The following is a 20,561-nucleotide window of genomic DNA, read 5'->3' as shown; positions in this document are numbered from 1 at the left end:
CGAAGCAGCACAGTCGTCGAGGATGATAAGCGTGTTCGTACCCTCAAAAAGAAATCTTGAAAGCCTTAACCAAGATTCCACCTCGTGCTGCTCGCAAATGAAAACAAAAAATCGAATATCTTCCTCAGCAAAGCGATAATAAGTCTTGTTGTGCTCGAAAGTCGGGCAGATGAGCACGATGTAGTCAAACTTGCCTCGGAAAGGGCCACAAAGCTGATTGACCACGTATCTTGTTTTTCCTGAGTTCGTTGGTCCCACAATGAGGGCGTTGAAGGGTATATTGGCAGGATCCATCTTCGTTCGTATATGTACCTAAGGTACACTTTTTCAAAGAAAAAATTATAAAAGCACAGATTCTAACTGCCTGCCAAGTATATTCATTTGGGCGTCGCTGATTACGTAAATGTGGCAGTTCAAATTACCTGAGCCGCTTGCTTTCCTCTCTAGCTCAAACTGGACACCGTCCTTTGTGTTCACAAGGCGCGTGCCGCTTCCGTGCATCGAGTGGTCAGCCATGGAACGCAGATCAATAAGAAGGCCAAACTTGTCTTCTGTGTAAAACTTTTGCAGAGTCATGTGCTGCGTTTTATTTTTTTCTTTCATGTAGAATCTTTTAACTTCTCCCCAAATGTCCATTCCTTCGATGCCGTTGTTGTACAGCATGTTTGGCGAGCCGTTGACAGTGATGCTTACTTTTGTAAGGTCCGGGTTAATGTACTTTTCCGAGCTCCTTGCACCTTTGTTATATTGCTCAATAAATAGGAGCAAGATACCTTTCATGGACCTCCTCTGCGGGTTGACCCTTAGATTCAGACGTGTGTCGGAGCCTTTTGTAAAAGTCGTCACTTTATCACGCTGGATGTGGTCGTAAGCGAACTCTTTGCCGCCCGAATAAGCGCTGAACGCTTCATCTGCAATTTCCTCGCTTCTTATCATCTCGTACTCCAGCTGGATGTTTGTCAACTTGTATTTTAGTTTTGTTGTATCTGAGCCTCTGACCACATGTTCGGCTGCCGCGAGCTTCAGTTCGAACACAAGATCGTTGTATAGTGCCTGAGGATAAAATGCCCCATGGTCAGTTAAAATCTGGTGATCCAGGCGGATGCGGTATTTATTTCCATATATCTCATTCAGCTTTTTTTCTGCGTCCACACCTGAAGTTTTCTTATCGCCAGCATTTGAGCGAATTTTGTTGAGGTCCTCGCTCTGAATGCCCTCTGGCACCCTGTCGTCGCGCTCCTCCTGCGAAAGGAAAAAGTCCTCAAATATTTTGTAGATGTCATAGCCAACCGTGTCCTGCACGACGGTGCCTTCGTACTTTACAACAAACTTGTCGACCAGAGCTCGGCTGACGTTGTCAACCAGAAAGTTGTTGGCATGGCCTCCGCTCAAGTCGATGTTGAAGCGCAGCGCCAGCGAGCCAGGCACAATGACCTCGTTTTCGTTCAGCTTTGGCACTGAAACATACAACGTTTCCTCTGGATTGGCTTCTGTGCGGTCAAAAGTGATTCGTTTTACCGCGCGCTCGGCTTTCAGTGCGCCGAGTATTTTCTCTGTGCGCCCCGGTTGAAGGTTTTCTTGAACAGCAGCCATCTCTCGATTGGTTTTATTGTTAAATTGAAAAGTTTAATTTGAAAATATATATATATAAATTAAGCGATGGCAACAGGTGGTGGTGATTTTGGATTCGAGGACCCTGATTTGGACCAAGATCTTGACCACAACAGTGATAACGATGATGAAGAGGAAGAAGAGGTCGACACAACCCGACCATTTCAGCCCGGGGAGGCATCCACACCCTACCATGGGGGTGAACAACATGAAATGCAAACGATGCAGCACGAACAGAGCGGGCTGCCAGACACATCCTACGAAGAAACACCTTTTTTGGGAAGCTTTATTCATCAAGATGACAAACCGGCAATGATTGACAGAGCTAAAGATTTTATCAAAAGAAAATTCCCCAAAGTGAACTTCGCAAAATTAGACCCAATAGGTTTTAGCAAAAAGAGTGGCAATGAAACTACAATTGTATCCTTTGGATCAAAAGGTGGCGAGACCGAAATTTTCAAAAAAGACGGAACTGGCCTTCTCAAAAAATTCACAGACAAGTTTAAAGCCCCCCTTGGGCCAGAAGCGGAATCTCTGATTTCTCAAAACAATGAAGAAATAAGAGAAATGAGACCAAGATTAAGAGAAGCTGAAAGTCAAATACAACAGGCAGAAACAATTGACATGCAGAAAGAAAAAGCCACCCAAGAAGTAGAAGATTTCAGAATAAGAATCGAGCGAATAGATGCCAAGATGGAACAACTTGGGTCAAATGTTGAAAATGAATCAGAATTGCGCAGACTTAAGCAACTGAAAAAAAATCTTAAAAAGGATTTTGAAAACAAAAAAAAAGAAGTTGCTGCTCTTGAAAAACAAGCTAAGCAGAAGGCAAAAGAACAAAAACAGGTCGACCAACTCAGGGCAAGCATCGCTGCCAAAGAAACTGAAAAAAACACTTGGGAAGAAAGGCTTAACGAAACAAAAACTTTTGATGAACTTCATCAGAAAGAAGATGAGCTCAAGCGCCAAAACGAGGAAGACAAAAAAATTATTGAAGATGATAATGCCTCGCCATCTGAAAAACAAGCAGCGGAAGACAGAGTCGCAGAAAGAACCGAAGAGCTGGGGCGTTTGCAAACGCAGATTGCAGAAAGAGAAAGAGCGCTTCCACTTCGTGAGAGGATCAAAGAGATCTTCAAAAAACATGGCGTGACATTAACAGCAATACTTCTTGCTGCTGGTGTCACGATTGGTTCTGTTATTGGAGCCATTACAAACTCTTTGAAGGCCACCGGCAAAGCGTTGGGGAAAGGCCTAAGTGATATTGGCTCAAAGGTAGCATCAGCTCTGCCTGGTCTCATTGGCTCGATTGCGAAATTTCTTTTCAAAACCGCTGGTCAAGTAATTGGATTTCTTGCAGAGCACACCTGGCTGCTTATCCTTGCTGTGGTTGCTTTTCTTGTTGAAAAATACATCAAAAAGAGACGTTAACGCATAAGGGTGTAGAGCAAAGCTGCTGCTCCAACCGCGCCAACAGCGACAGTTGCTTTGTTTATTTCGTGTGAATCATTGGCTACGGCCTTCGTAGCTTTGGCGCTTTGCGCGTTGCTAGCTGGTGTTTCAGCAGCGCTTGCGGCGGGTGCCTGATTTTTTTTTGCTGTGGCGCTCTTGTGTATAGGATTTGAAGGGTGGCTGTTTGGTGGGTTGATTTTTGATTTTCCTCCGGCCATCAGTTTAAGAGCTGCTTTTTTTGTAGCTTTATTAACCTCATCATTCACTCCTAATTTCATCCCAACAACAGCCTGCTTAAGCTGGTTATTGTAACCAACAACGCTTTCTGTGTTTATCACCATACGAGCGGGCATCAGCCAGGCACCTGGGCAGACTGCAAGGTTAAGCCGAACCTTAGCCTGGTCGATGGCGAGTTGGTATCTTTGGACCGACTTTGCCAGATCAGGTTGCCTTATAGCGTCTTCAACCAACACGAGGAACTCACTTTGCGCTTCCTTTGCACGGCCGCCTGTTCCAAGTATGCTACTTCGAACGTTCACCTGCGAACCGAGAATACAGTAGACAAAAGCCTCTATCGACTGGTTTACTCTCGACAAACCTGCCTGAGTAAGCCCTTCAGTGCCGTTAGGACAAAACCAGTCTGCCTGTGCATATGCAGCGTCGTCTGGCTCGATGTATTGAATCAAGTTACCTTTGCTTGCAGTTCCACCTTCATCCGAAAATTTATCGTAATCGGGGTATTTTGCTCCAGTTTTGTTTGGTCCAATGTTAGTAATCCAGATATAAACGTTACCAAGTCCGTGGTTTGCGCCTGTTGTGAAACGGAAATCGCTTGACGGGTCGACACCGAACTCAGCGCATATTCTTTTGTACGAAGCCACGTCGTACTTGTTGTCGAACTGGCTAAAAGTGGGGTCGCCTGGCAAGGCGCTTACGCTCTGAATTCCCCCCATCTGAAACAATATTCGCCTTATCGTGAAATAAACGTGAAAAAGGTAAAAATTTCGCACAATCGGTGGCAAGCTAAGAGCTGAGTGCTCTTCATCGAAAATATCTCGACTTATACCGCAGCCTGTTGTCGCGCACCATACCGCAAAGTTAAGTTGCTGTGGCCAATAGGCCATATTTTGGCTAGCAAGCCACCTTTTTGACTCTTTTCCTGATGTATGCTTCAGTTTTGTTTTTTGAAAAATCTCTCTTAATTTCGTTGTGAAATATTGGTCTGGTGTGACGTAGATGTTTATTTGGCTGTTAAATATTTTTTTCAAACTCGGTGCGGCTTCGTGAAATCCAACAGCTGGAATTGGCAAAGATGAGCCTTTTGCGCCGCTTGGTGACAGCTGTTGTGGAAAACCGCCTGAAATTTGATTCACCCCCAGTGCTTTTTTCATCTCTGGGCTCCAATATTTGCTGTCAGAGCCAAAAACATTTATCAAATGACCTTGCCCTGCCTTGTAATAAATGTCTGCCGTTGCTGTGTGGTTGTACGCGAACTCAACCTGTGCAACAAATTTTGTTCGGTCAGCGTTTGGATATTTTGCAAGAAAAGGTTTCCATGCATTGTCTTTTGCCGCTTCAGAAATTTTAGTTGCTTCTGGGGTTTTCATCCACTTCATAAAATCTCTTTCTTTGGAATCAAGAAAAATTGATTGAGAAATGTCATCAGCTCTCGGAATAGGCGGCGCCATTTTATATTAAAGATTTATTTTTCAAAAGATAATTATAAAGATGGTTGTGCTCACTGTCACCACAACAGAAAATCCTCATACTGTGAATTTCGATTATCCTATTCCAAAACCGAGCCACATCCGGCTCCTGTCATCTCATATACCTACTTGGTTCAATCTAAAAGAAGATGGAACAATCCTTGTAAAAGATGAAAAAGATACAAAAGAAAATACGGCAACTGTTCCCTTTGCAGCTGATTATTACACACTCGAAATGTTGGTGAGCTTATTTAAAAAGAAATTGGCTGAACATGATATTGAAACGACCACAGATGTAAGTACACCGCTTGTAATTAAAAATAAAAAGAATAAAAAAATAATTCTCAATAAAAGTATGTCTAATTTACTACTTGGGAACGATAATGTGGGGCATTTGGGAACTATAACTTATATAAAAAGATTAAATTCTCCCACAACTTATTTCATTCATTGCGATTTAGTTGACAGAGAACAGAATCTCTTTAATGGTAAACCATCTTCTGTTTTAGCTTGTTTCGACATCCGTGGAAAGGCTTACGAAAACATAAATTACAAAAGTGAACAGCCCAATGTCTTGCGTGACGTTATGGCTGATGCACAAGTGACATCTCTGACTCTTTCGATTAGAGATGAGAATGGGAATCCATTCGATTTTAACGGCTCAAATCTTACATATGAGCTGGAATTGAATTAAATTAAATACAAAAATAACTTTTATGTATACGACCATGTCATCTGCTAATGTTCTCCCGAGTGCCCCTGCTTATGGTGATCGCGAAGAAACACAACTTTATCCAAGCCTCCCAACAAATGCCGAGAATTTTCGGCTGACTGAAATAAGTAAAATTGAAAAAGAAATATCCGCTGAAGCTGAGCATTACAGGCTTGTGTTAAAAAAATATAAAAAAGTCCGGAAAGTTATTCACTATTCCGTGGTCTGTCTTGGCGCCGTGACGGCAGCTCTGTCTTCTGGAGCTGTTGCGACTTCACTTACTGGTGTTGGAATTGTTATCGGCGTTCCTGTTGCAGCAGTAGCAGGTATATCTGGCGCAGCTTCCACTGGCCTGTCAGTTATCAACAAAAAGCTTGAACGTAAAGTTAATAAGCACTCAAGAATCCTCGCTCTGGCTGTTGCAAAACATGACTCGATAAACAGCTCTGTCTCACAAGCTCTGAATGATAATCTTGTTTCTGACAAAGAGTTTCAACTGATCACACGAGAAATGCAAAAATATCGCCAACTTAAAGATACTTTACGCTCAAACTTTGCAAAAAAACAAACAAATTCACTCCAGCCAGACATCGGAAAAATTCGGGAAGAAATCAAGAGAGAAGAACGCAAAAGATTGGAAAAAAAACTTCTCGAAAGTGCCACCGACATTTCGAAATAAAATTTCGGTCCAATAAAACATTTTTTCATTTTATAAAAGAATGATTGTCTGCGCTCATCTTGTCGTTTACTTTGTGATGGAAGCATTGTCGTTCGAGTTGCAAAAAAATGTTCGAGACATCACAAGAGAGGTTGTTGTTTGCCTGAACGAGGCAAAATAAAAGGTTAAAGCGTGCTTAAAGTGACTTTCAGCCGAGTCGAAATCAGAAAAAAAATAAACACTTGATTTAATCCCCACAGTCAAGGGCTTGTCTGAACAATGCATGCAAATTTTTTTTGTGTGTGTGGGTGAATGTCCCACAGCGTCAGACTTATGCAAATCAACAGCTTTTTAATGATATAATAAGCAATCAATAAACATTACAAGTGTGTTAAGTAAAATAATTTTATTCAGTTGCTAAGTTAAATGTTCGTTGACAACGGCGGACATCTATGGCCGCGGTATCCAAGGTAAATTGTTCGTTGACAACGGCGGACATTCATGGCCACGGTATCCAAGGTAAATTGTTCCTTGACAACGGCGGACATTCATGGCCACGGTATCCAAGGTAAATTGTTTCTTGACAACGGCGGACATCTATGGCCACGGTATCCAAGGTAAATTGTTTCTTGACAACGGCGGACATCTTATGGCAGCGCGGCGTCTATCCTTTGATGACTTGACAAGTTTTGGTCAATTCGGGTTACGCGTAACCCATTTGCATTCCAATTAGGCTTGTAACTTGGCCGATTTTTGTCAAGTTTGGCAAAACGCTTTAGTTGTATCAGGCTATCGTTAGACATCTACAAATGAATCATTTCGATAAACTGAGTTAAATCTTCTTAATTTTGATCGAAAAAGGTTTGATAAACGTCTTCAAGCTTCCGATATACTTAACCTTGCAATAAAACTTCACACGACCAAGCATCTGATTGTTGTCCGTAATTGATTCGGTTTCGTTAAGCGAAGGCACGAATAGCTGATGTTAAATATTATAATCGGATCCTCGTTTGTCGTTTCCAAATGATTCATGTCCGTAAGCTGTGTCTTTGCTTCTTTTTCAATGAAGGTTTGATAAACGTCTTTATACATCGGCCATACTTGCTTGTGTAATACAAAAAAGCTTATGTGAATAATATAAAGTTATAATTTTAACTGTGATTGGTCACAAAAGACGTCATTACATCGGGAAATAACCTATTAACTAAAAATAGTAATGACGCCTGGTGAATAAACTTACCGTGATCTTATATTGTTCTTTTATGTTCTAGAAAGTTCTTAGCTCAATATTTCACGGTATATTTACATGTTAGTCAAATTAAATATTGTTGTTGAATAAATCATAGCTCTCAAAACACACATACAACGAGTTTGAGTTGTTTTCCGGCTAAACATATTCAAGATGAAAAAAAAAACAATTAGATTACGTCAAGGGGTTTCCCACGTAATTGACACAGGGTAAACAATGACTTCCTGTGTTACTCAATAATTTATGCACTCACCGGAGCGTGCAAGTTTTGTTTAGCTTGTTAAAACGTTTGCGACAACACTGCTGTCTAATTTTTTTAATTTTTCAATCAGCTCGTCTGTTAAAAAGATTGTTATTTGTTTTTCATTTTCTTTAGTTTTTTTGTATGTTGTAAACGCTTTTCCACGAGATCTTTTCAAGTTTTTCTTTACATTCAAGTTAATTTCTCCAGTTCTCCCTCTTCCCATCTTCGTTTACTCAATAAGAGCATTTGTTCAATAGGAATTATTTCTGGCACAGCAATTAAAGGTTGGTTGTAATTTAATACAATGGCGCCATACAACGATTGGTACACTGTCGGGTCCGGCGAATCTGCTTCAGGAAGTTAGGAATGTGAAAGCCACTCACATTTTCCTCCTTTCACACAAAAGGGCTGGCCTTGCGGGCCCCACACACATGAGAGTTTTGGCATTGCGACCCCCACACACATGAGAGTTACCGGTTGTGGACACAACTTGCAAAAAATAGCGAGGCGAGACTGGCGAGCCAGCGAGCCAGGCGAGCCCGAGCGGTTTTTTTTGCAAGTTGTGCCACAACCGGTAACTCTCATGTGTGTACAGTAGTTTCAATACTCATTAATTCTAGTGTTCAATAATTGTTTGGGTCCTTGACAAAAGTAATATTTTGTCGATTTCACCGCTGTACTGGCCAGCACTACAGAATTGTTTCTCATTTGTAATGACCAAATGTAAAGTTTGGACAAATAAAAACGCTTTGCCTAGAAGTGATGTAAAGATGGTTTTACAGTGAAACAAAGTTTTGTTTGGGGAATCAAATCAAGAGCTTATCGGATGTGCTTTACATCCGATACCCAGGAGATAACTTTGTTCCACTATAAAACCACCAAGCGACAAAATCCCAACGTAACAATCTCAACTAATTTTTTTAGTTCAAAAATAAAGCTTGAAATATTCCATACGTGGGACATTACATGAGGCCTGAATTCTCTTTCTAATGCTCACAAAGAGTCCCACAAAAAAGAGCCGGAATCGTGTTTTATAATTGTTAATTGCTATCCCACAGGGACACAGATGGTCGAACTCCACTGCATTTTGCCGCAGCTAAAGGATCACTAAAGAGTGTTCAGTTGATCTGCACATCAAGTCCTAACTGCATTAACGTGGAGGATAACGCTGACCAGGTAACGAACAGAAAGTTGAATTACGGAGGACAGTTGACGGTCATTTATATGACGCTTGATGTTTTAATCATTGTCATGCGTTTTTTACATGAGCCTCCGGCTCGGATAGAGAGGGTAACCTCGTCCCGCACCATGACTTCAATATATTGATATTGAAAAGAAAGACGAACCTTGAACCTACGTTTAGCTTAAATTTGTCAAGTCCGTCTTTTCTATTTGTCTCAATTTCCCCCATTTTTCATGATTTTTGTTCCTTTTTAGCATGTTGTTGCCTCTTTGGTGTTTTCATCATCTTGAAGCGATTACTTATCATTTGAACTCAAACAACTTTCACCTGTGTGACTTTTAAAAGATGCTGTCGAAAACAGAAAACATATTTTTTATTTGCTGGTTAACGTTGAATGCGTGCTATTTGGCGCCAGTAACCTACAAATAACAAGAGTTAGGTTTTATTCAACAAGATATATGGCTAAATAGACGGGTTTTCAATTGAGTGTTGAAAATAATTCGGAATTCCTTTGGTTCTGCTTTGCTACGTTCTATGATTCAGTAGTTACGTTTAAAAAAACCGCGACACCTGCTCAACCAATCAGCTTAAAAACTAACTTGGTCACACACGTTTTCCCGCGCTTGGAGCCGGTCACCTGTATTTGCTTTGAGTTCTCATTGGCTTCTTGCGTTGTCTACTGTTTAAGTACCTGTCACGGACGGCTCATCTTGGCAATTTTGTTTTCAAGGTTGACGTTCGTAATCCGTGTAAATCTTTCTCGATCGTCTGTTTTCGGCTTATTATTACTGCTTTGGTGTTTTCCTGCTGTAGAAAACTATTATTTTGAGGTTTTCATCAATTTGAAAGTATTTTTTTTTAACAGAAAAAATGATTAAGCACACCAATGTACTTTTCTATAAATCGGCTAAATTCTTTTCGATTGCAAAAATAAATGTTTGAAATATATAATGAAATGTTTTAATTGTGCTTTCTCGAAAAGGTTTTCTGTCGTTCTCTTTATTCCATTTAAAATTTGGGCACAAAAGAAAGTGCAAAACAAAGTGATAAAGCTCTACTTATCGTGATTTCAAATTTCAAACCTTTTAGTTTATAACTTTCTCCTCCCCCTCAGGACACCGCTTTGCACCTAGCAGCCAAAAATGGTCATGCAGTGTTAGTGACGCATCTTCTATCCCATGAATCACAAAACGTGACGTACAATGCTTACAACCAGAATGCATTGGATGTCGCAATTGAAGCTGGAAAGGAACCGGTGGTCTTGTGCATCGCAGAGCATACACGGTGAGACACTGGTAACGAGTATCATGTACTGTTAATTTGCGAAAGCAAAGCTACCCCCTCGCCTGAGCTAAAACTGTTCTGTTGTTCCATTAGAATCATTAGTCCAAGATGCGAGATATGATAGACAGAGTTGTCAAATGCTGTTGTCGAATTTACCTTTTAGAAATGCAAGAAGACACAATGTCATCCTTATTGGGAAGTACTCCCTTCAGTTTCCAGTTGTCTCCCATTTGTTTTTGACAAGAAAATTTCATACTCTCCCAAACTAGATGAAGCAGAAACACTAACTATAAATGACGATTGAATTGAGAAATTTGACCCCACTAAATATCAAATTAATTTTTTTTTAGGTGGAGAGAAATGTGTCATCGAGTCGAAGAAGGTTTTACTCAACTACAACGACTGGTCATGAAGATGCCGCTGGCTGCAGAGGTTTGCAGTAGCTTATTTTACAACCAAACGTTGGTCGCGAAAAATTCCCTGTGTTTTATTTTGTTAAGTGGCAGTTTGTTAGTTGATCGATCAGATTTCTCATCTTTATTATAGAAAAAAGGAATTCTGCCTCGTTGTATTATTGGCCTTTAAAAGGTTTCTTCCCAGACCTAACTTTAATTACAGTTATTAGGTACGGAATGGAGAAAACAGATTCTTGATTCCTGTCATTTTCATCATACATCAGGTATTAAAAAAATAGTCTTTATACTGTAACGTAGTAGTGTCTCCAATTAGCTTCTGTAAGCTAAATACCTACCCTGACACTTAAATAAGTTATTATTATTAAGAGACTCGAGCCATACACTTGAGGCAGCCGCTGTCGACTCTTGTCTTCGTGCTCCGTTGCATATGACGCCTTTAAGCGACAAAACAAATAACTAAAACATGTAACCAATGGCATTCGTGAGAGAATTAGCGTGTAAACAACGCAAGTTGCTGTTTGTGCTAACTTATAAGTAAACATTAACCGCTGAGTTAATCTATGAAACCATGTCAGTTAGTTGAAAGTCAGTGAAAATACTACAGTGGTGTCTTAATCTGAATGTTTAATCATTGCAGAAATTTCTTGATAAATGTGTTGAAGAATCTGGCGATAAAGAGAAAAGTGAAGACTATTCGGTAAGTCTCCTTTGTGGCAAAATTCATTTTATTTAAAATTCCTTTAGCTTAAAGACATTCTTCATTAGACCTTTCAAGTTACACTGTGAAAATAGTTAAAATGTAGTTCCGGACATCGTTATTTATAACGGACTTGCAACACGGAAATTGGCTATAAAATCCTGCTTTGAAAAGCCTTTCCTAAGGTCAGCACACAAATTCTCCTAACTGCATCATCATAAGTTTGGAGAATGTGACGAACATCAAGTAAACTCCTTTGGCACGTCTGTGTTCATTGTATATATATTTCTCGTCACCAGGTCACTTACGACTTCATGTTGTTGCAAGGCATGCCGGATCTCAGGAAACATGATCCGAAGAAATATCTCGACAGTTTGCATGTAAGTTCGATTCTTTTTCCGTGATAACAAGGGATAAGTATTTAATTTTTACCTATCGTAAAGCAAAACACGACGTTACGCGCCGGAATAGCGTTGTCAAAGCGGAATTGAGTGAAGGTGCAAATATGGGGTATGAAATAGATGATTTTGGTACTTTGGGGTTATTATTTGTTCCGGTATTTTTTTTGAGTAATCGTATTCCAAGAGGTATTTTGACGGGATTAAAGTTTGTTGTCAGCCCACACTGGTAACAGTGTCCTTGTTTTAGAGATTATAAGAGTTTTGTATTCTGGAAGGGTTTAAACTTATTAAATGGATTACTTTTTGGTATCAAAAATAAAGTCATTTATAACTCCCCACCTCGAGTACCCATACCACTCCCTGGGACTCAGGTCTAGCATGTCTTCTTAGTCTACGCCATTCTAAAATTCATGGCGCAATCTTGAAGAGACAAGGCGGATTATATCAATAAAGACAGGATTTATGTCAATATAAAAGACAGGATTTATGTCAATGTAAGAGACTGGATTTATATCATTTTACGCATCTCCTCGCATATAAGTTTAGTTTCTAGTGTAAGAAGTATGGTTTAAGCCAATCACAGCACGCGTACTTGTTTCATGTTTTATTTTCCAGACTATGGTAAAGTATAAACGAGATAACTGTCTGTCACATCCTGTTACAGGAGCTATCATGAACATAAAATGGTAAGACGATAAAGCGCTCGAAAGCAAATGGGCCTTAGGTTAGAGACTTGAAAAAGATAAAGTTAAGCATTAGTTATGGATTCAATTCCGGTTCCAATCAAAAGCTAATCAACACATTTGCGTAATAAAAATATATATATAATTCTCTGTTAGGGAAGGAAGGTGTTAGGTTACAACATAAGGTCTCTTCTGGCCATCTCGCGTGACTGCACGATTTCGCGCCAAGCTTAGAGAATTGAAATGTACAGTGTCTGACCGGTAATATTGGAAAATAAGCGATGCTTACCTTTTTTGACTCTCAAAAATTGAAGCAAAGTGTTTAAGATCGATACGGTTTCATCACACATTGTCCTCTGTCTTCAAACTCTAAAATATGTCACTTGAAGTTCTATATTTTTAAAATTTGGAAAATCCAGTTGCACTGATAACTTTCTATTACCATCAAATTGGAAAACTCGGAGAAAGTTTAACACAAAAGTTGTCTGAAAATATCTGAGCAAAATTTCAACCAACCGGTCAAAAGGCGCGTGTCCAGGAACTTAGCACACAACAACCCACACCTTTTGGCATCTTTCAAACCTTTCGTGATCTGGCATAATTTCTTTTGTTTGCAATTTCGTGCTCCCCCTCAAACGATCCCACAACTCAGCGCGCGTCTACCCTTGCCCCAGGCCACCACTCTTTTTGCAAGTGGGCTATACATAACAGATATTACGCCAGCAATCTAAGAAAACTGACCACTTTGTGTTATATTGCAGGCGGAGCGTGGGCTGGAAGGCTTACGTCATGAATCTAGGATTTTACATTTTGTTCTTGGTGATGCTGACCACAATGACTGTGTTACTGGAGGACGGAAGCAAAGAGCAAAAAAATGTTTTTCTGGATATCCCACGCTTTACGATTGTGGTTATGAGCCTGTTTCATCTTCTTAAAGAAATATTCCAAATATGGGACGAGGTAAGACAACGAATGACGTCACGAGAAAAGAGTCGGAAAACAAGAAAACTATAACGTTAGTTGTCAAGGGAATTGGACGAGAATGGGAGAGTGTAGTTCATCGTCTTGTCTCTTGCAACTTGCTAGTGAACTGAAAGGTCCACATATGTCTATTATTCTCTCCCCCAAGCCTGAAATTTGTTGCCATAAATAGCTTAATCGTGTTACATGTGTAATAGTGCGATTTTTAGTCCTGTGTGAAAAGCCAGAATTGCTTTGATTTTCGTTTAATACAATGGTCGTTGATTGGTTTTAAAAAAAAATCGCGCCACATTCTCAACCAAACAAATGCTAAACCAGAACCCATTACGACTTTATCATACGCGTTTTTCCGCGATTAGATCCAATGACATGTACTTTATTCGCGTTCTTTTTAATTCATTGTGTTGCTTGCGATTCTTGTGATTCGCCGCCAGTACCTTGTATTCACGCTGTGTTTTTTTTTTCAACGCTCAAATGAAAACCTCTTTACTTCGAATTCATATAGCGACGACCTTACATTGCAGTATCGCTATAATATTAATACACAAAGCACTCTAAAGAAAGCTTGTAGATAACAGTTGGTATCGTGTTCTTTTTCTTCCAGAAATTTAAATATCTGCTGAAGATAGATAACTGGATGGAGTGGTTCCTGTACATGACGAGTCTTGTGTACATGTTCCAGTACAACGCGTTATATCGCAACAAAGATGGATCTGCTTATAGTCTCAAAGCAGTGGCTGCCACTGCAATTTTTATCGCTTGGGTTATTTTTGTGCTTTATCTAAGAAGGTAAACACCTTTTCTAAAATAAAAACAAACAAAACAATCATTCTACTTAACTTTTCAAGGTCAACATATGTAAAAGAAAAAGCTCGACGTTAACTGATCATCGTAAAAATATTATGCTTCAAAAAAGTTGTTGCGAGAGGTTTTTTTTAGTAGTACTCAAAATAAAGAAAGGACGTACAGTTTCACCACGCATACAATCAATGTTGCTTTTTTTATTGACCCTACCTGGAATTTTCTGGTAAGAACATGAAAAATGAGAGTTTAGATTTAAGATTTTTCTGACTGATGACATTGTAAGAAGTGTGTCTCAAATAATTAAAAAGCGCATGGTAGCTTTAATAATCAGCGTAATAATTTATTTATTACAGCAGAAATTCTTGGGTCTTTACAGATAGTGAAAGCGGTCTCTAGAATTAAAGACAGCGATGCAGTTTATTAATTACCTGCATCAAGGCTTTGTTGTATCTGGCATTAATATTTTTTTGATTCCTTTGTTACACAACTTGTTTACCTCTTTTATTTATTATTTTGCCTTCAGATTTTCTACGTTTGGTATTTATATTATAATGATGACAAATATAATCAAGACATTAGTTAAGGTATGTTTGTTTTTAATAACTTCTAGCCTGCGTGGCGACGTTCAAAGCGGAGGGAGAAAGGGAGTTTGAGCACGAAGCTCGAGCGCGAAGCGCGATCACGTAGAGAGGGCGGTTGGAGGGGTTCTCTTAACCCCCAATCGCCCCCGGGTTCCCGATCGCGCTTCGTGCTCGAACTCCCCTTCTCCCTCCCGTTTAACCGCCGGCCACGCAGGCTAAGTAAACTACTTGTACATTAGGTTTAGGTTAATGTGAAACCTGCATTCAACCCTTGGTGGCTTCCGTAGCATTGAGCGTAATGGGAATTCCTACTCCCCCTTAATGAGACGTAGCATTTTTGTGTACTTCTGATCCCACTCAATTTGTACTCTCGGGTAGAAAGGAACAATGTGACAGTTGGGAATCTTACCCAAGAACACAACACGAAGAATCAGGCGAGGACTAGAATCCTAAATCCGACGCACATATCATAAGGCATCTGCACCTCACAACAATAACGACATTGCTATCTGTAAATATGAGTTCTTTTCTTTTTGCCTCTTTAGATCATTATCCTGTTTATTCCTTTTGTAATTGCCTTTGGAATTCCCTTTTTTCTTCTACTTCGCGAGCGATTTCGGGTAAGTACTGTAAAGATAAGATTTTATTTTCCATTTTTCCGCTTAAACTGAGACATTTTGCATTAGTTCGAATTAGGAGATTTAAGTGCCAAGATATAGGGTGTTTTTTTAGGTCCGTATTTTCCGAATGTTGGGTAAATTTGCGGCCCAAAATAAATGCTTTCTTTGTCATGGCATTTGAGAACTAGGTTTTAACCCTGGCGAAGGTATAACGAAGGTTTACAAAAACTAAAGATGTATTATATTAATTAGAAATGCACATAAACGTAGTAACTGGTCACCCAAAATAACTTTAAAGCTAAACTAGTTGGGTGGCTTCCATTTATCAATCAACAATTATTCCACGCGTGTTGGATAGACTATGAGTTGGCTATAACTACCTCATATCTAACAAGCGCGAGTGGAGTAATTGTTTCATTAAAAACGCTTAAAGAATTGTAATATTTTAGCTCCCCGGCTGTTCTCAATAACGAGTAAACCTACCTTACCATGGTATATGAGCTCATATAACATGGCCTGTAAACCAATCAAAATTCAGGAATTGCAATATACCTTTGCTTGTTTTTAATAATACTTTTATATAATATAACACAATAATATAATACAGTTTTAGTTGCAACTATACTGACCAATAAGAGCGCATCATCTTCATCTTTGACCACATTCCAATGTTCATTTGCAGAATGAATCGAATGAAGCAACAAAATACCTGTTTGACTACCTTCCATACTCGCTTTTTACAACCTTCATGTTAATACTTGGTGAGATGAAATACCCGCACACGGTGTTCAAATATCAGCCCCTACCCTACCCCTGGATAAGTTACGTAGTCTACATCATCTTCTGTGTGTGCATGCCGATCATCATAAAGAATCTCTTGGTAAGTGTAAAACGGATGAGGTGCGTTTCTTTAGCAAAACATTCATTCGCTTAGCATAGCGGTGGTTTTGGTTGGCCAAACAATGCGCGCGGTGCATTGTTACTCCCCCTGGATGGAATGCAGGTCTATTGCTGTTTACTCCCCAGCATTTGTGCAGGCTGCCCTAAAAATGTGCATGTACATAGTTTTACTGCTGGGTAGAGATTGGCATTTTGAGGAATAAGATTGTTAACCTCGAATATATATAGTTCATCGCTTCATTTGGCACCCAAAGAATTTACGTAAATCCACTGGCCAGGCAACTTTATTTTGTGCAAATCGTTAGTTTTGCGATAGAACAGCTGTGTGGGAATTAATCAAGCCTTCTATGTAGTTAATTATAATCAATTCCTCTCCAGATTGGTTTATCTGTTGGCGACGTCAATAGAATTCTGCAGTCAGCAAAAATGGAACAACACGCAATGCAGGTCGGTAAACTTTAAGAGATGCCCCTGAGTCTGCACAAATCTCTCTTGGAATTGTTGGACAATAATAATCCCCTATTATCCCCTATTAGTGTAGGGTCCTCACTCAGCTATAGCCTCAACAGAAACAACGTCGAATTTTGATTTATTTAGTTATCAAAAAAATTGCACGTTCGATCGTTGAGAGTGATAATGGTTCTTTTTATCTTTCTTCACAAGCACTCGGGCTTTACCTATTTATTTGTTTATTTTCAAGGTTGAGTTGCTTCTAGAATTAGAAAGAGCTTCGCCCAGAAAAGTTCTAAGAAAGATCTGGGTGCCATACTGCGTGGAATATCCGAACAGAAAACGAACATGGAGGCAAAAGGTACAGTCAACACATCAGTAATTAAGGACTCAAAGATATTGGAAACCATAAAACTTCAACACAAGGCATTCTTGTCCCCAGAGCCACTTGTCCTTCTTAGCCGGCTGAGCCTGGAGCACGAGGAACAAGTGGCTCTGGGGACACATGATTTGATTGGCTAGATCTTTAACAAACGAAATTTAAATTTGGCAAATCAAATGAATCGTTTTAAAATCCCTCTATGGTAAGGGATTTTACTACGGTTGATTTGATTGACTAGATTTAAATTATCTTTGTTAAAAATCTAGCCAATTAAATCATGTGTCCCCAGAGCCACTCGTTCCTCGTGCCCCAGGCTCAGCCGGCTAAGTGGGAAAAGTGGCTCTGTGGACGAGAATGCCTTGTGTTGAAGTTTTATGGTTCCCAATATCTTAAGTGGGAAAAGTGGCTCTGTGGACGAGAATGCAGCACAAGGGTGAATGATGTTATTTAACATTTTGGCATGTTTTGTAGGAAAGTGCTTTTGCCCTTGAAACTTATTTCATGTTAACAACAAGTTCTGTTTCAAAACTGATATTTCTTACGAATCAAGTTCTAATACTCTGCTCTAACACATCTGCTCTTACTAACACATCTACAAATGAAATAGACCGTCACGTGAGTTCGGAGAAAAACATAGAAATAACTAGCAATAGGAACTGTCTAACAGGGACTTAAAAGTACAATCGACAACCTTCCTCTTGTAATCAATATCAGTAGACAGTTTTCCCGGCTAATATGGTCAGCTAGAAGATCAGACACTCACGAAGAGATTGTGCTTTGATTTGATCTGCAGCTAGTGGAGTTTGGTTCGCCCAAGAGGCACTCAGCAAGTCAACAGACGTATGTAAACCCAGCTCTGTTACATATTACTGAGAAGGTTACAAAGCTGGCGGATAAGGTGGACCAACAGGAGGACAAGTCAGTAATACTAAACTTTGCTGTAAAACTTTTTTGAAAGCTTTATATTGCCTAGGGAGGCGCGGTGGCCTAATGGTTAGTGCGCCGTACTCCAGATCGAGCGGTCCGGGTTCGAGACCTGGCCGGGGTCATTGCGTTGTGTTCTTGAGCAAGACACTTTCCTCTCATAGTGCCTCTCTCCACCCAGGTGTATAAATGGGTACCCTGCGATGGACTAGCATCCCATCCAGGGGGGAGTAGAAATATTCCTAGCCGCTTAATGCTACAGAAACCGGGATAAGCTCCGGCAGTGAGGGCCACTTGGCTCGAGGCTTCCCTTTTTATATTGCCTAACATGTTGTTAGGAAAAACGTATTGCAACTCTGTATCAAGGATTTCCTAACATAAAAAGAATGAAAGTGTGTTACCTAAGCATGGATTTATGTCCTAATTAAAATGTAATAATCTTAATTCAACTTCTGCAACGTGCTTCAGCATGTCGTTCCATGGGCTGATAATTATTGGCAGGTTATACTAACCTTAATAATACAGAGTCCCAGGGTTTGAGTCAGGCTGTTACAGTCGGGCCGAGTTTGTTTTTCGATGTAATCATGATCCAAAACCGGATCCGGGTCTTTACCGATTGAAACATACTGGTCTTGTGCATTTGTAACAAGTACTCGCCCTAAAACTTGTACAGGTCGGATGTTCCGGCCTATCTCGCACCGGCCGGTCTCATATAATCATCATCATCATCATCATCATCAAATATTTTCTCTTGAATCACATAATACTCCATTTTGACTGTGCTCCCCTGTGTACCTGCATTGATTCGTAGACATTATTTTCATGAACGTACTTACATGAAATCACACATGCATGCGAGCAACAAAATAACGTCCTTACTTGTTTGTTTTCATTGCCAGGTTACAGAACATTATCCGCCTCCTTGGAAGACTTGATCAAAGGCTGACAGAGATGGCTCCGAGCGGGAAGCCACTGGCCAGCACAGTGGATGGGCAACAGGCACTAACCAGAGAGCCTGTGGTCTGTTTTTCTTTTCCTTTTCGCTATTTTCGGAATTGTTGGCATGATGGATTCATTGTCGAAACTTATAGGCTCGGAATTTGACCGTGATTTTAGCTAGGAAATATTTTCTAGTTGCTCATTGTTTTAGGAAGTGTTTGAGCTTTGTTTGAGTCCGCGTACGACATCTGAGCTCCTTTGTTTCTTACTACTGGTGCTGATTATTTTTTTCAGATCGTTCCGTTAAGTGGCATTACACAAGAACGCGCGCCTACAGGAATGACACGGAGGCCATCCATGGTAATACGGCTTGCCTTTTTATTCGGTGTAAAATAATTGTAATGGGAAAAAGTGCTGTTTGCGGGGGGGGGGGGGGGGGGAATGGTTCCTTGTTGTTTGTGAATGACGCGAATTGAACCTTCAATGGAGATTGTGCGTTGTAATGATAATGTTATTTCGGAAAGTAAAGGTACAATATGTAAAAAATCGAAATTTTGTTGTCAGCTATAATTCAAAGCATTAAACAAGCATTCTGTTGGCCACCATTAGGTGATACAATACTCTCCTTTCTAGATTAAAAGCAGCTCATGTTTCGAGCGTTATCTATACGGTTTCACAAGTTCTAACTACCTATTCCTTGGTTTTAGGAGTCCACAGTTTAAGAAAACGGTTTCAAGATCCCAACTGACAGCTACAGATATGGCACAGTCAAGATTCTCAGCTATTCCGTCGAAACGTGGTACGATCACTGAACTCAAAAGAGATCTGATGCAGAGAGGCAAAACCTTCCATTACCTAGTGATTGCTGAGCCAGGACCTCCATCTTCAATTCCGAAGCAACTTTAGAAGAAAACGTGAAATTTCACTTAAGGGACACAAGAACAACTGTTTTCGATGTATCCCGAAGAAGGACATAAATGATCGTAAAAATAGAATGTTATTCGGAAGAAATCGGAGATCTCGGGCTCTTTATCTTAGTGCTAAGTCACAGGTTTTCAAGAAATAAGGTTTTCTTCAAAACACCTCGCTCCGCGTATAGAAAATATAAACTTGCCATGCCAGAAAAAAATAATACGAAATAGAACTTGGTAACATAAACTTGTAATGCTTGAGTTTATTTGCGAAATTGTTGGAAATAATTCTTATTGTTTTGTGTTATGTACTTCCTACTTTCTTAAACAAACATTTGTTATTTCACCATATGTCAAAAAACGTCAGGATATGAATTGTAATTGAGATACCACTGCAACCGAATAAAGCCGGACTGATTTTCGGTACTTAGGTATTCTTTAATTTTAAGGTCAAAGTGACTATCTTCAACAACTAAAAACTCATTCTTAGAAGCCTTGAAGATGATAGAACTTTTCGGTAATATATCTGGCTTAAAACTTAACAAAAGCAAAACAGAAGCCTTGTGGACGATGCCTGAAAAGAACTTTAAATAGCGGCCCCAAAAATTGCCAAATCCTTAGGAGTGTGGCTCTCATCAGACCCCAATATGAATGACTACGTAGACATTCCTAACATCTGCGCTTCCTTGATTAATTTGCCGTCTTCTCGACCTTTTCGCACGCCTAGCATATTTTGACTTTTATAGTATTCATTGTTATAATTTTTCACTCCA

General features: G+C 39.8%; 1 protein-coding gene and 1 long non-coding RNA gene across 4 annotated transcripts in view; one reads left to right on the top strand and one right to left on the bottom strand.

Moving 5' to 3' along the window:
- The window catches only part of LOC144644774 (transient receptor potential cation channel subfamily A member 1-like), a 50,261-nt gene extending 29,700 nt beyond the window's left edge, over positions 1-20,561 (top strand). For 2 of the 3 annotated variants that reach the window (XM_078504301.1, XM_078504303.1), the window contains exons 14-30: positions 8,691-8,808; positions 9,930-10,099; positions 10,450-10,531; positions 11,153-11,212; positions 11,512-11,592; positions 12,229-12,299; positions 13,058-13,256; positions 13,882-14,066; positions 14,605-14,665; positions 15,208-15,282; positions 15,965-16,162; positions 16,561-16,629; positions 16,883-16,993; positions 17,808-17,932; positions 18,838-18,958; positions 19,172-19,237; positions 19,585-20,238. In XM_078504301.1, coding sequence (XP_078360427.1) covers positions 8,691-8,808; positions 9,930-10,099; positions 10,450-10,531; positions 11,153-11,212; positions 11,512-11,592; positions 12,229-12,299; positions 13,058-13,256; positions 13,882-14,066; positions 14,605-14,665; positions 15,208-15,282; positions 15,965-16,162; positions 16,561-16,629; positions 16,883-16,993; positions 17,808-17,932; positions 18,838-18,958; positions 19,172-19,237; positions 19,585-19,599 — 1,807 coding nt within the window. In that variant the 3' untranslated portion in view covers positions 19,600-20,238. Of the gene's footprint in view, positions 1-8,690; positions 8,809-9,929; positions 10,100-10,449; positions 10,532-11,152; positions 11,213-11,511; positions 11,593-12,228; positions 12,300-13,057; positions 13,257-13,881; positions 14,067-14,604; positions 14,666-15,207; positions 15,283-15,964; positions 16,163-16,560; positions 16,630-16,882; positions 16,994-17,807; positions 17,933-18,837; positions 18,959-19,171; positions 19,238-19,584 lie in introns of all 3 variants that reach the window. The other variant, XM_078504300.1, reaches the window with a different exon arrangement.
- Positions 6,531-7,474, bottom strand: LOC144642090 (uncharacterized). The gene is made up of 2 exons (XR_013568696.1): positions 7,038-7,474; positions 6,531-6,942 (listed from the first exon to the last, which is right to left on the bottom strand). It is a non-coding gene; the product is annotated as an uncharacterized LOC144642090 (long non-coding RNA).

This window comes from Oculina patagonica, chromosome 2 (assembly GCF_052425735.1).
Source record: "Oculina patagonica isolate OP01 chromosome 2, crgOcupat, whole genome shotgun sequence".
Classification (NCBI taxonomy): Eukaryota; Metazoa; Cnidaria; class Anthozoa; order Scleractinia; family Oculinidae; genus Oculina; species Oculina patagonica.
This window is presented reverse-complemented; position numbering and strand designations above follow the sequence as displayed.